This window comes from Salmo trutta, chromosome 19, assembly GCF_901001165.1.
Source record: "Salmo trutta chromosome 19, fSalTru1.1, whole genome shotgun sequence".
Classification (NCBI taxonomy): Eukaryota; Metazoa; Chordata; class Actinopteri; order Salmoniformes; family Salmonidae; genus Salmo; species Salmo trutta.
This window is the reverse complement of record NC_042975.1, coordinates 40,178,710-40,194,393: the sequence shown is the minus strand read 5'-3', so window position 1 is coordinate 40,194,393 and position 15,684 is coordinate 40,178,710. Positions and strand designations below refer to the sequence as shown.

Below are 15,684 nucleotides of genomic sequence, written 5' to 3'. Positions count from 1 at the left end.
AATCACAATGCAGCAGCTGTCTCAGGGTTGGTTTAAAGGGGCCATCTGCTGATGCCACATCCATTTTTTGATGTATACATTTTTATTTATTTTTATTTAACTTTTATTTAACTAGGCAAGTCAGTTAAGAAAAAATTCTTATTTACAATGACCATCCTAGCCCGGCCAAACCCTAACCTAGACGACACTGGGACACCTGTGCGCCACCCTATGGGATTACCAATCACGGTCGGTTGTCATACAGCCTGGAAGCAAACCAGGGTCTGTAGTGACGCCTCTAGCACTGCAATGCAGTGCCTAAGACTGCTGCGCCACTCGGGAGCCATTATTAAATGAATGATATTTATCCATTTATTCTTGAAGACCAGAGTTTATAAATGCCTCATGAGCTTAGTTCAACTATCGCACCACATTGGAACCCAAAATATAAGCTTGTTATACGCCAACGTTTGTAAACAAAGTAAATGTGAACAAACACTGTATAGCCTCAAAACATGGATAAGTGTGTATAATTGTTATATCTTGGATGGTTAGTCCTTGCATCCATAACTCTGGTGTGTCAAATAAATACGAGGAAAACAAGGTAAGCGTTTACATTTATTTCAGCTTAAAGATCGACTCAGCTAAATTACGTTTCCACCAGCAGCACCGGCAGGCAAGACATATAAAATAAACACTGCTCAAAAAAATAAAGGGAACACTTAAACAACACAATGTAACTCCAAGTCAATCACACTTCTGTGAAATCAAACTGTCCACTTAGGAAGCAACATTGATTGACAATAAATTTCACATGCTGTTGTGCAAATGGAATAGACAACAGGTGGAAATTATAGGCAATTAGCAAGACAGCCCCAATAAAGGAGTGGTTCTGCAGGTGGGGACCACAGACCACTTCTCAGTTCCTATGCTTCCTGGCTGATGTTTTGGTCACTTTTGAATGCTGGCGGTGCTTTCACTCTAGTGGTAGCATGAGATGGAGTCTACAACCCACACAAGTGGCTCAGGTAGTGCAGCTCATCCAGGATGGCACATCAATGCGAGCTGTGGCAAGAAGGTTTGCTGTGTCTGTCAGCATAGTGTCCAGAGCATGGAGGCGCTACCAGGAGACAGGCCAGTACATCAGGAGACATGGAGGAGGCCGTAGGAGGGCAACAACCCAGCAGCAGGACCGCTACCTCCGCCTTTGTGCAAGGAGGAGCAGGAGAAGCACTGCCAGAGCCCTGCAAAATGACCTCCAGCAGGCCACAAATGTGCATGTGTCTGCTCAAACGGTCAGAAACAGACTCCATGAGGGTGGTATGAGGGCCCGACGTCCACAGGTGGGGGTTGTGCTTACAGCCCAACACCGTGCAGGACGTTTGGCATTTGCCAGAGAACACCAAGATTGGCAAATTCGCCACTGGCGCCCTGTGCTCTTCACAGATGAAAGCAGGTTCACACTGAGCACGTGACAGACGTGACAGACGCCGTGGAGAACGTTCTGCTGCCTGCAACATCCTCCAGCATGACCGGTTTGGCGGTGGGTCAGTCATGGTGTGGGGTGGCATTTCTTTGGGGGGCCGCACAGCCCTCCATGTGCTCGCCAGAGGTAGCCTGACTGCCATTAGGTACCGAGATGAGATCCTCAGACCCCTTGTGAGACCATATGCTGGTGCGGTTGGCCCTGTGCTAGACCTCATGTGGCTGGAGTATGTCAGCAGTTCCTGCAAGAGGAAGGCATTGATGCTATGGACTGGCCCGCCCGTTCCCCAGACCTGAATCCAATTGAGCACATCTGGGACATCATGTCTCGCTCCATCCACCAACGCCATGTTGCACCACAGACTGTCCAGGAGTTGGCGGATGCTTTAGTCCAGATCTGGGAGGAGATCCCTCAGGAGACCATCCGCCACCTCATCAGGAGCATGCCCAGGCGTTGTAGGGAGGTCATACAGGCACGTGGAGGCCACACACACTACTGAGCCTCATTTTGACTTGTTTTAAGGACATTACATCAAAGTTGGATCAGCCTGTAGTGTGGTTTTCCACTTTAATTTTGAGTGTGACTCCAAATCCAGACCTCCATGGGTTGATAAATTGGATTTCCATTGATTATTTTTGTGTGATTTTGTTGTCAGCACATTCAACTATGTAAAGAAAAAAGTATTTAATAAGATTATTTCATTCATTCAGATCTAGGATGTTATTTTAGTGTTCCCTTTATTTTTTTGAGCAGTGTATATATATATATATATATATATATATATATATATATATATATATATATATATATATATTTTACATCTATTTATTTTACCCCTTTTTTCTCCCCAATTTCATGGTATCCAATTGGTAGTTATAGTCTTGTCCCATCCCTGCAACCCCCGTACGGACTCGGGAGAGGCGAAGGTCGAGAGCCGTGCGTCCTTCGAAACACAACCCAGTCAAGACGCACTGCTTCTTGACACAATGCCCGCTTAACCCGAAAGCCAGCCACACCAATGTGTCGGAGGAAACACCGTACACCTGGCGACTATGTCAGGGTGCAAGCGCACAACCCTCTCCTAACCCGGACGACGCTGTATTATTAATTATTATTAATTATTATGTCGTATTATTCTGTACTTAAATCAGTCTCCCCACTTCGTATGGTATGTATTAGTTTGTGGATGTCCATCATCCATTTCATATGATATGTTACTAATTGCAATTCGTACAATATGTTACGAATTGCAATTCGTACAATATGTTACGAATTAGCAAAAATAGACAATATGTAAACATTTTGTAAAAACACATGATATGTTACGAATTCCAATTTGTTGTGGCTAACGTTGGCTAGGAGGCTAATGCTATTGCTAACGTTAGCTAGCCGGTTAACGTTAGCAAGGCTAGGGGTTAAGGCTAGGGTTAAGGTTAGGAGTTAGGTTAAAGGGTTAAGGTCTGGGTTAGGGTTAGGATTAGCTAACATGTTAAGTAGTTGCAAAGTAGCTAAAAAGTAGTAAGTAGTTGCAAAGTTACTAATTAACTAAAATGCTAAAGTTGTCTGTGATGAGTCTCCCTGATCTACATTTACTGTTAAATCTAGTCTATGAGAACAGTCTGGATGACCTACCATAGAAAGCACACCATAAACCTCAATTAACCTCTGGGCAGTGGGAGACAAATAACACCCAGTCCATTTAAACTGAGTTTAATTACTTTAATCATTCAGCTGAAATGTAATTCTCCTCAGTTGTCAGCCTCTGTGGCGTTCTCTGAGGGGGTACTATATATTCCCATTGGTTCTCAGTGAGCGGCTGGATGGATCCTGGGGTTGAAGAGCTAAAGTGTGTCTTTCTGTGTGTGTGTGTGTGTGTGTGTGTGTGTGTGTGTGTGTGTGTGTGTGTGTGTGTGTGTGTGTGTGAAATCAAATTTTATTTGTCACATACACATGGTTAGCAGATGTTAATGCGAGTGTAGCGAAATGCTTGTGCTTCTAGTTCTGACCATGCAGTAATATCTAACAAGTAACCTAACAATTTCACAACAACTACCTTATACACACAAGTGTAAAGGAATGAATAAGAATATGTACATAATGAGTGATGGCCGAACAGCACAGGCAAGATGCAGTAGATGGTATAGAGTACAGTATATACATATGAGATGAGTAATGTAGGGTATGTAAACATTATATAAAGTGGCATTGTTTAAAGTGGCTAGTGATACATTTATTACATCAAGATGGCAAGATGCAGTAGATGGTATAGCTTACAGTATATACATATGAGATGAAAAGATTATATAAAGTGGCATTGTTTAAAGTGGCTAGTGATACATTTATTACATCAATTCTTCCGATATTAAAGTGGCTAGAGTAGATGTTGGCAGCAGCCACTCAATGTTAGTGATGGCTGTTTAACAGTCTGATGGCCTTGTGATAGAAGCTGTTTTTCAGTCTCTCGGTCCCAGCTTTGATGTACCTGTACTGACCTCGTCTTCTGGATGATAGTGGGGTGAACAGGCACTGACTCGGGTGGTTGTTGTCCTTGATGATCTTTTTGGCCTTCCTGTGACATCGGGTGGTGTAGGTGTCCTGGAGGGCAGGTAGTTTGCCCCCGGTGATGCATTGTGCAGACCTCACTACCCTCTGGAGAGCCTTACGGTTATGGGCGGAGCAGTTGCCATACCAGGCGGTGATACAGCCCGACAGGATGCTCTCGATTGTGCATCTGTAAAAGTTTGAGTGTTTTTGGTGACAAGCTGAATTTCTTCAGCCTCCTGAGGTTGAAGAGGCGCTGCTGCGCCTTCTTCACCATGTTGTCTGTGTGGGTGGACCATTTCAGTTTGTCCGTGATGTGTACTCCAGGGAACTTAAAACTTTCCACCCTCTCCACTACTGTCCCATTGATGTGGATAGGGGGCTGCTCCCTCTGCTGTTTCCTGAAGTCCACGATTATCTGCTTTGTTTTGTTGACATTGAGTGTGAGGTTATTTTCCTGACACCACACTCCGAGGGCCCTCCCCTCCTCCCTGTAGGCCGTCTCGTTGTTGTTGGTAATCAAGCCTACCACTGTAGTGTCGTCTGCAAACTTGATGATTGAGTTGAAGTCGTGGATGAACAGGGAGTACAGGAGAGGGCTGAGAATGCACCCTTGTGGGGCCCCAGTGTTGAGGATCAGCGGGGGGGAGATGTTGTTGCCTACCCTCACCACCTGGCGGCGGCCCATCAGAAAGTCCAGGACCCAGTTGCACAGGGCGGGGTCGAGACCCAGGGTCTCGAGATTAATGACGAGTTTGGAGGGTACTATGGTGTTAAATGCAGAGCTGTAGTCAATGAACAGCATTCTTACATAGATATTCCTCTTGTCCAGATGGATTAGGGCAGTGTGCAGTGTGATTGCGATTGCATCGTCTGTAGACCTATTGGGGCGGTAAGCAAATTGTAGTGGGTCTAGCGTGTCAGGTAGGGTGGAGGTGATATGGTCCTTGACTAGTCTCTCAAAGCACTTCATGATGACAGGAAGAGAGTGCTACGGGGCGGTAGTCATTTAACTCAGTTACCTTAGCTTTCTTGGGAACAGGAACAATGGTGGCCATCTTGAAGCATGTGGGAACAGCACACTGGGATAGGGATTGATTGAATATGTCCGTAAACACACCAGCCAGCTGGTCTTTGCATGCTCTGAGGACGCGGCTGGGGATGCCGTCTGGCCGGCAGCCTTGCGAGGGTTAACACGTTTAAATGTTTTACTCACGTTGGCTGCAGTGAAGGAGAGCCCACGGGTTTTGGTAGCGGGCCGTGTCAGTGGCACTGAATTGTCCTCAAAGTGAGCAAAGAAGTTGTTTAGTCTGTCTGGGAGCAAGACATAGTGGTCCGTGACGGGGCTGGTTTTTCTTTTGTAGTCCGTGATTGACTGTAGACCCTGCCACATACCTCTCGTGTCTGAGCTGTTGAATTGCGACTCTACTTTGTCTCTATACTGATGCTTAGCTTGTTTGATTGCCTTAAGGAGGGAATAGCTACACTGTTTGTAATCGTCATGTTTCCGTTCACCTTGCCCTGATTAAAAGCAGTGGTTCGCGCTTTCAGTTTTGCGCGAATGCTGCCATCAATCCACGGTTTCTGGTTAGGGAATGTTTTAATAGACGCTGTGGGTACAACATCACCGATGCACTTGTTTATAAACTCGCTCACCGAATCAGCGTATTCATAAATGTTGTTGTTCAACGCTGTGCGGAACATATCCCAGTCCACGTGATCGAAGCAATCTTGAAGCGTGGAATCCAATTGGTCGGACCAGTGTTGAACAGACCTGAGCGTGGGTGCTTCCTGTTTTAGTTTCTGTCTATAGGCTGGGAGCAAAAAAATGGAGTCGTGGTCAGCTTTTCTGAAAGGAGGGCGGGGGAGGGCCTTATATGCGTTGCGGAAGTTAGAATAACAATGATCCAGGGTTTTGCCAGCTCGGGTCGCACAATCGATATGCTGATAGAATTTAGGGAGCCTTGTTTTCAGATTAGCCTTGTTAAAATCCCCAGCTACAATAAATGCAGCCTCAGGATATGCGGTTTCCAGTTTACATAGAGTCAAATTAAGTTCTTTCAGGGCCGTCGATGTGTCTGCTTGGGGGGGAATATACACGACTGTGATTATGATCGAAGAGAATTCTCTTGGTAGATAATGCCATCGGCATTTGATTGTGAGGAATTCTAAGTCAGGTGAACAAAAGGACTTGAGTTCCTGTATGTTGTTATGATCACACCACGTCTCGTTAATCATAAGGCATACACCCCTGCCCTTCTTCTTACCAGAGAGATGCTTGTTTTTTCTGTCGGCGCGATGCGTGAAGAAACCAGGTGGCTGTACCGACTCCGATAGCGTGTCTCGAGTGAGCCAAGTTTCCGTGAAACAAAGAACGTTACAGTCTCTGATGTCTCTCTGGAAGGCAACCCTTGCTCGGATTTCGCATACCTTGTTGTCAAGAGACTGGACATTGGCGAGTAGTATGCTCGGGAGCGGTGCACAATGTGCCCATCTACGGAGCCTGACCAGAAGACCGCTCCGTCTGCCCCTTCTGCGGTGCTGTTGTTTTGGGTCGCAGGCTGGGATCCGATCCATTGTCCTGGGTGCTGGGCTTAAGAGGATCCGCTTCAGGAAAGTCGTATTCCTGGTCGTAATGTTGGTGACTTGACGTTGCTCTTATATCCAATAGTTCCTCCTGACTGTATGTAATAAAACCTAAGATTTCCTGGGGTAGCAATGTAAGAAATAACACAAAAAAACCCCAAAATACTGCATAGTTTCCTAGGAACGCGAAGCGAGGCGGCCATCTCTGTCGGCGCCGGAAGTATTGTATGTGTTTGTGTGTGTGTGTGTGTGTGTTTGGCAGCAAGGAAGCAGTGTTGTTGGCTCTTACCCAGGCATTTGGGCTCCTTGCCACTCCAGTAAGGTGTAGTGGCGTTGCGACAGGTGAGCGTGGTGGGGCCTTGCAGCTGGTAACCGGTCAGACACTGGAAGTAGGCCTCTCCCCCAGCATGGAGATGAGTCACTGATACTTCCCCATTGGCTGGCTCCTTAGGGAAGGCACAGCTTAGAACGAAAGCTAGATGGAGAGAGTGAGAGAGTGGGAGAGAGGGAGGGAGGAAGGGATAATTAAGATTGAATCAGTCATGACTGGATTGATATGATTTCATATTATAAAATTTGTCGAAATGTTCTTTCGAAGTGGAATCAGTTGTTATCTTAGCAGCACCATTTTACTTGAATTATATGTATACTGATGCAAGCTCCCAGCCATCCAGGACATTTCTACCAGGCGGTGTTTGAGGAAGCCTGGACAATTGCCAAATACTTCAGCCACCCCAGCCATGTACTGTTCTCTCCACTACCATCCGGCAGGCGGTACCAGAGCATCAGGTCTCGGACCAACAGGCTCACAGACATCTTCCATCCCCAAGCAATAAGACTGTTGAACAGCTAATCAATGGCTGCCCACCGTCATCCACGGACTGTCTGCACTGACTCTATCTGCACTGACTCCATGCACACTCACAGGTCTCTACCCACAAATTCACACATGTTTAAACTGACACTGATATTATCGCACATGTTGACGCCCATACACAATCACACATGCACACACACTTTCACCATATACGCTGCTGCTACTATTTCTTATAACAGTTTTTGTTTATAGTTTTGGTACTAATTTTCTAAACTCTTAGTACAAAACTCCAAACTGGTAACACTTGTCACACAGCCAGTCTTACAGTACATTCAAAACCTTTCATTGTGCATTCATTTTACCATGCAACCATTGATCCAAAATATAAGTTTACTGTGAAATGTAATGAGTACATTGGTTTAATCACCAAAACACAACATATTGAAATCTTCTCAATTTAGTTATTTTAACAACCAGTTAATCCAATAGCAAAACATTAAAGATACTTGTCTATAAATGACCCTTTGAATGTAGTATGTTACAGTACAGTACATTACACTGTTTTCACGTTAGGCAATACACTTACACTACCCATTAAAATTGACTGAACATCAAATTTGACATAATTTCTATCCCATGTATGATCAAAGGTGTGATCATTGAAGACATATTTTACAATGTAACCAATGAAACAAATGAAAGAAACAATGTTTAGCAGGCACTAGTTTGCATCAAGCCTGTCTTGAGCATTTGGCCATCGGTTCCCGTCCAAATCACAGTAAATATCCTCATTGTTCATGCACCTGGGGAAAAACATTTTGATCAATCCAAGCCTGACAAACAGTGCATTTGGAAAATATTCAGACCCCTTGACTTTTTCCACATTTTGTTCCGTTACAGCCCTATTCTAAAATTGCATTACATTCAATGTTTCCTCATCAATCTACACACAATACCCCATAATGACAAAGTGAAAACAGGTTTTTAGAAATTGTTGCTAATTTATAAAAAATAAAAATACCTTATTTACATAACTACTCAGACCCCTTGCTATGAGACTCAAAATTGAGCTCAGATGCATCCTGTTTCCATTAATCATCCTTGAGATGTTTCTACAACTTGATTGGAGTCCACCTGTGGTAAATTCGATTGATTGGGAAAGGCACACACCTGTCTATATAAGGTCCCACAGTTGACAGTGCATGTCTGAGCAAAAACCAAGCAATGAGGTCGAAGGAAATGTCCGTAGAGCTCCAAGACAGGATTGTGTTGAGGCACAGATCTGGGGAAGGGTACCAAAACATTTCTGCAATAGTGAAGGTTCCAAAAGAACACAGTGGCCTCCATCATTCTTAAATAGAAGAAGTTTGGAACATCCAATACTTCCTAGAGCTGGCTGCCCTGCAAATCGGGGGAGAAGAGCCTTGGTCAGGTAGGTGACCAAGAACCCAATGGTGACTCTGACAGAGCTCCAGATTTCCTCTGTGGAGATGGGAGAACCTTCCAGAAGGACAACCATCTCTGCAGCACTCCACCAATTAGGCCTTTATCGTAGAGTGGCCAGACGGAAGCCACTCCTCAGTAAAAGACACATGACAGCCCACTTGGAGTTTGACAAAAGGCACCTAAAGGACTCTCAGACCAGGTCTGATGAAACCAAGATTGAACTCTTTGGCCTAAATGCCAAGCGTCACGTCTGGAGGAAACCTGGCATCATCCCTACAGTGAAGCATGGTGGTGGCAGCAGGGACTGGGATACTTGTTAGGTTCGAGGCAAAGATGAACAGAGCAAAGTACCGAGAGATCCTTAATGAAAACCTTCTCCAGAGCCCTCAGGACCTCAGACTGGGGTGAAGGTTCACCTTCCAACAGGACAACGACCCTAATCACACAGCCAAGACAACGCAGGAGTGGCTCTGGGATAAGTCTTTGAATGTCCTTGAGTGGCCCAGCCAGAGCCCAGACTTGAACCCTATCGAACATCTCTGGAGAGACCTGAAAATAGCTGTGCCGCGACACTCCCCATCCAACCTGACAGAGCTTGAGAAGATCTGCAGAGAATAATGGGAGAAACTCCCCAAATACAGGTGTGCAAAGCTTGTAGCGTCATACCCAAGAAGACTCGCGGCTGTAATTGCTGCCAAAGGTGCTTCAACAAAGTGCTGAGTAAAGGGTCTGAATACTTTTGTAATATGATATTTCATTTTTTTCATTTTTTGGGGCAAAAACAAAAAAGTGTTTTGATTTGTCATTATGGGGTATTGTTTTTAGATTGATGAGGGGGAAACACGATTTAATCAATTTTAGAATAAGGCTGTAACGTAAAAACATTTGGAAAAAGTCAAGGGGCTCTGAATACTTTCCAAATGCACTGTAGGTCTGGATTGAAATAATTGCATGCCTCATCAAACTGGTTTCAGAAAATGTCGTATTATTCTTGACGTAAATTCAGACACTCTTTTTGGTATGATATGTTATGTATGGTATGTATTCATTTGGGGATGTCCATCTCCCATTTCATATGATATGTTATGAATTACAATTCGTATTATATGTTACGAATTAGCAAAACGTAGAATATGATTACGAATTTGCAAACTATGTTATGAATTCTAGCTAGGTTGCTAATGTTAGCAAGCTGGCTAATGTGAGCTAGGTTAGGTGTTAGGGTTAAGGCTAAGTTCAAGAGTTAGGTTAAAGGGTTAAGGTTAGGGTTATGGGAAGGTTTAGCATTAAGGTTTAAGGTTAGGGTTAGGGGAAGGGTTAGCTAACATGTTAAGTAGTAGAAAAGTAGCTAAAAAGTAATAAGTAGTTGAAAAGTTGCTAATTAGCGCAAATGCTAAAGTTGTCCATGATGAGATTTGAACTCGCTGCTAGACGTTTGCGTTATACGCCCACCCATCCACCCCAACCAGCCACCCTAGTTCAGTTTTTGCCTTAAGTTACCATCTGTCTTATGTAACCATACCAAACGCAACCATACCAAACACATACAAAAGAATCTTGTTTGTCATGGTCTGAGAGTCCTTTAGGTGCCTTTTGGAAAACTCCAAGCGGACTGTCATGTGCCTTTTACTGTGGAGTGGCTTCCGTCTGGCCACTACCATAAAGGCCTGATTGGAGTGCTGCAGAGATGGTTGTCCTTCTGGAAGGTTCTCCCATCTCCACAGAGGAATTCTGGAGCTCTGCCAGAGTGACCATAGGGATTTTGGCTACCTCACTGACCAAGGCCCTTCTCCCCCGATTGCTCAGTTTGGCCGGGGGTCCAGCTCTAGAAAGAGTCTTGACGGTTCCAAACTTCTTCCATTTAAGAATGGTGGAAGCCACTGTGTTCTTGGGGACCTTCAATGCTGCAGAAATGTTTTGGTACCCTTCCCCAGATCTGTGCCTCGACACGGTCCTGTCTCGGAGCTCTATGGACAATTCATTTGACGTCATGGCTTGGTTGTTGCTCTGGCATGCACTGTCAACTGTGGGACCTTATATAGACAGGTGTGTGCCTTTCCAAATCATTTCCAATCAATTGAATTTACCACAGGTGATATCCAATCAAGTTGTAGAAACATATCAAGGATGGTCATGGAAACAGGATGCACCTCAGCTCAATATCGAGTCGCTTAACAATACTTTTGTAAATAAGGTATTTCTCTTTTTTATAACTATAAAATCCTGTTTCACATTTTCATTATGGGGTATCGTGTGTAGAATGAAGACAATTTTTTTTTAAGATCAGTTGTAAGTAATAGTAAAATGTATTTTAACTAAAGAGAAGAGAATCATATCAAAAGCAATGTGAGCATTGCATTGTGTAAAGCAATTACTTTATATGAAAATGCATTGGAATGTGGAACATGTATTTCTAGATTAAACACTGATTAAGTTTGGTGAAAAAGTGACTGTATGATTTTGTGTGTTGTACTTACTCAATTAAAAATGTGCTTAGAGCTCTGAAACAACTGCCTTTTTGATGATGTGTTTTGAAAATGTACCACAAAATTATACCAAAGCAATAAAAAAAACTGTATTATCATTATTATTTTTCCTGCTGACAGTCACTTTTACACCTGGTTACTTGTACATATCTTCCTAAACTACCACCAGTATCCTTGCACATAGGTAAGGTATTGGTACTGACCCTGTATATAGACTACATTTTTGTGTGTTTTTATTTGTCGTGTGTTTGTATTTTATCTTATTGTCTTACCTTTGATATCTAATACTGCTGTCGTGACGTTGTATTAGTTAATGTGACGACTGCTGCTCATCGAATGATTAACGGTTTATAATTGCGTGATTAAATGAATTAAGCAATGAATCAAGCAATTATTAACTCATTAACCTGGGGCACCATGGGAACATTGTTTTGATTGAGTTTCTATTTCCCAAATTAACTCAAAGGATATCAGAATATCGATTACAACAGTCGCTAAATTAATCAATTTCCTCTATTGTCTCATAATCTGAACGTCGTACAATCCGGGAATCTGCACGGACCCGGGCTTTACCACTGAATTTACCACACCAATCTTAGTTGATTATTTATTTACTAGCAAGCTAAAATGATGATAAAAATACACATACACAAAACACAGTCTAGCTATTGATTAGGACTTAGTATAACGGGCCAACACACTATGGCGCTTGTTACCCAAAATGGGGATTTTAAAGAGAGAGAAATAAAGGAAGTACACGAGAGAAATATACATTTGGGTTCATTTGTCAGCCATGCTTATTTAACTAGCCTTGCCCCGAACTGCCGCTCTTATGGGTCAGAATATAATGATGTAATTACGTGTTGGAGGTCTCAGGTGGGAAGCTCCGCGTGGGTCGTTTAGGCTTCTAAATGACGCACTTCTCCGGCGCAACTCTCTGGTTGTCCTCACGATGTCAGTGTCCTTCTTGGCTAAATGGTCTGATCCCTCGCCCTTGATCTGAAAGGGGTCTTCTGAGGACAGACAGCTCTGTAGCTCAGAGCTCACAGCTTCGGCCCGAACGGGGTCGATACCACGATTCAATGGAGAGTGGAGGCTGGGTGGTTCGGCTTGAATTCACCCGCTTAGACACAGCTACTCGTCCGTAGCTCGTGTAGAAAAATATTTCTTTGTCTTCAACCTTGTGTTTCGTTTTGGGGTTCGTCGACTTTGTTAGACCTTAGCTGCAGCTTGGGGTCAATAGTCTCCTATGTTAATTCTTCACTCTCCTGTCTTATACCCTCGGGTCAGAAGTGGGTGTAACCGCCTTTAGGGCAATTCCCTGGGCGGACCAAGTAAAGGGGCAAGGCATTTTAATATTCCACTTTTAGACACTAACTTCACATTTCATCTTTACCAAAACATTCTGTTTGATTTGGATATTTTCCACTCAACGTATAATGTATAAACATCAGGCACATACGGGGAAAACTCTTAAAGGTACAGTGTTTTCATAATAACGTCATCTCTTAACCTTTAAAAACAAATACAAAAGTTACATACATTTTAATATTCCACTTTTCGTCATAACCACCATTGTGGTTGACGGAAACCATTGTTCCAAAGTCCCTTTATAGCATGTTTAACGTTCTGAGGCCAGTTCTCCATTGTTAGGACAAAGGAATTTCTCTGTGGCCTTAAGGTTTATTATGGGCATGAGGTGTCATAAAACCCCCACATCTTCAGACCCCTAGATCTCTCCTACTCTGTTGGGGGTTTGGGAGATAATCTGTAGGGTGGTGGTCTCCTGTACCCTGACCTGATCAGGACAGTCATGACAGTCCCCCTCTGGTCGGTTCAACTTGGAATGATTCTGCATGTTGCAACCCACCATAAGAATGACCATCGGATGTCCTGGTCTGTGGATCATCAGAGCAGCCCCCTCCCCCCCCTTTGGTGGTTCCCCCTGGTAGGCTTTCCGCAAGCTGTGGATCACCACCAGAATGGACCGAGGAGGTCTGGCAGTGGCTCTGTGTTCCGGCCCGTCGTCCGGTTATCCCGGTTAGTGGACCTAGGCAGTAACTTGGCAGACGTTAATGACGCACAACACTCAGGCAATACATCATTACATTTCCTCCCCAAACGAGCAGCGTCTTGGCTCTAAGGCTTCCTAAGTGTCAAAGGTAATGAAACGAAAAATTGGAATAAAAACATAAAAGTATACAAAATATGTCTACCACACCTTAATCATCTAATATGGACTATGTTCTATATATGTCCAAGGTCTTGGCTAAATAGCTCTATCATGGCATTGTCTCTAATGTCATGTCTAGGGTGATCCTACTTGCAGGTGGGTAGTTAAGGCACTTGGAAAACTTGGCCCCTGAAGGCCAAAGCTTACATTAGGGACATTACTGGGCTGACCTAGCGAGTTCGGGAGAGGAGGCTGGGACTGGGCCCTGTAAGAGGGTTTCTGGATCCATTGCCAACTTTCCAAAAATCGGGATCGCTTCCGTCCCACGGGTGATCCTAGTATAAGACCTCATTAGGTCTTCCATTGCACGTGTGCGCCTGTGTACGTAGTAGGTGCACACGCCAAGGGAAATGAGACCAAGGATCATGGTAACAGTCAGGATACTGTCCGGCACCGTCCAAGAGCGGGCGACAGACCAATCTTTTGGTCTATAGTCAGTCGGGTCGACTAACAGTGCCTCATCCAGTACGCTAAGATCGACAGACATGGGTCCCTCGTACTGGATTTGGTATTGAATGGCTTGTGGTAACTCAAGGGAACGTTTAGCAAAAGCGTCCGGCATTTCAATCTCTGTGTCTATCCGGTCGTCGGGAAGGTGGTATAGAGCGAGGTCGTCTACGTGAATAATCGCCCCCTCTGGTACCGTAACAAAAACAGTCTGGTTGGGGAGGTTCAATTGGGTGATGGAGTCATGGCGTTCGTAAGTCATAGTGGCGGACGCGAACGGTGTGTTGACCAACCATCGGTTCCCTACCACCTCCACTTGTGTGGTGGTGGCCCCATCCCTGGCTGTTAGTTTGGCTCTACAGCGTTCTTCGCTGGTGATAGCTTTAATACCACAAAGACGCTCAGTGTTATCCCTGACAAATAGTTTGCTAGGACAAAGGTAGTGGACATCTTTGGTTAGAGTACACATTAGCAGGTTAGGGGTGAGATAGAAATCTGGGTTGTTTTCCTGGTAAGCTACAACTGGGGGCGTGGCAATCTTTACGTGGGTACTGTCGCGCCAAAATCCTACATTGAGAACCGTTTTCAATCTATAGATATTCTCCAGTTCAACAACCGGCAGCGTCAGTAGAAAACCCACTTCATTACGATCAACATCAACGTGTATTGGGATGGCCGACCCCAGACTATAGGCCAAATGTGATTGTAACGGCCTTAGTGTGGTTGAAGTAGCTGAGGTCAATATGTCGTGCACCATTGAGAGGGGCACTAGATATGAGGGGATTCTATTCATGGCCAAGTGGTCCATAGAAGAGCTAACCTCACGGAGAAAATCCTCCAGTAACAATCGAACCAATTGGACATGGGCATAGTCATGGTTCATGACCTCTGCTAGCTTTCCTACAGACAGGATAGTTTTGTTCAGGAGAGTAGCGTGTGTGTTGACCACCAGAATAGTGTCCCGGAGAGACTTTCCCACATGTTGCAACCTAAGGGCCTGTGCCTTCATCTGCTGCTGGATAAGTGGCATCTCTTCAGTAATCTCCCTAACATTCCTCTTGACTGTGGCTAGACTGACTGCGTTGACGGCAGTGGTACCTAGGGCAAATAGTGACCCTACGGCTGCCCCTATCGATAGTAGCGCCCCGACTAATCGTTTTTCTCGCCTGGGCTCAGCTAGTTCTGACTGGGTTACTGTGAACTTTTGGAGTTGGGCCAACATATGGGCAGTGTCTAGCTGGGCGTGCTTAATTGCCTGGCTGGTCCAGTCAGCCCCGGCCCAACTCAAATGCGCCGCAGGTGGAATGTGTTGGCGGTACACATTCTCTGCATCTAGGCGGACATATACCCTCTGCGTGTGTACTCTGCAGTTAGTTATGAGGAGTCCTGGATCGTCGCGGAGAAAGATTCCCGTAGGGGGTCCGTTCGTGATTACGTCTGCTGGGTTGGTTTTGACCAGGGCGCAGAGTGTCAGGATCATCCAAAGGAACTCCATCCTACAGAAACGCATAATCAGAGATTGTTGGATTATTTCAGTTATTTGTATTCGTAAACAAAAATTGTTTTGACAACTATTTTTCTGTTTTTCTTATTTTTAATCAGTACAGTGCAGGACGATATCACTAGTGACAACAGATGTATATCTGGTAGCTGGGAAGAGAAT

At 44.5% G+C, this 15,684-nt stretch overlaps 1 protein-coding gene across 5 annotated transcripts in view; it reads right to left on the bottom strand.

Annotated features, from left to right (window-relative positions):
• LOC115154578 (seizure protein 6 homolog) overlaps nucleotides 1-15,684 on the bottom strand; it is a 254,235-nt gene that overhangs the window by 38,118 nt on the left and 200,433 nt on the right. For all 5 annotated transcript variants that reach the window (XM_029700946.1, XM_029700944.1, XM_029700945.1 and 2 more), the window contains exon 5: nucleotides 6,882-7,067. In XM_029700946.1, coding sequence (XP_029556806.1) covers nucleotides 6,882-7,067 — 186 coding nt within the window. The remainder of the gene's footprint in view (nucleotides 1-6,881; nucleotides 7,068-15,684) is intronic.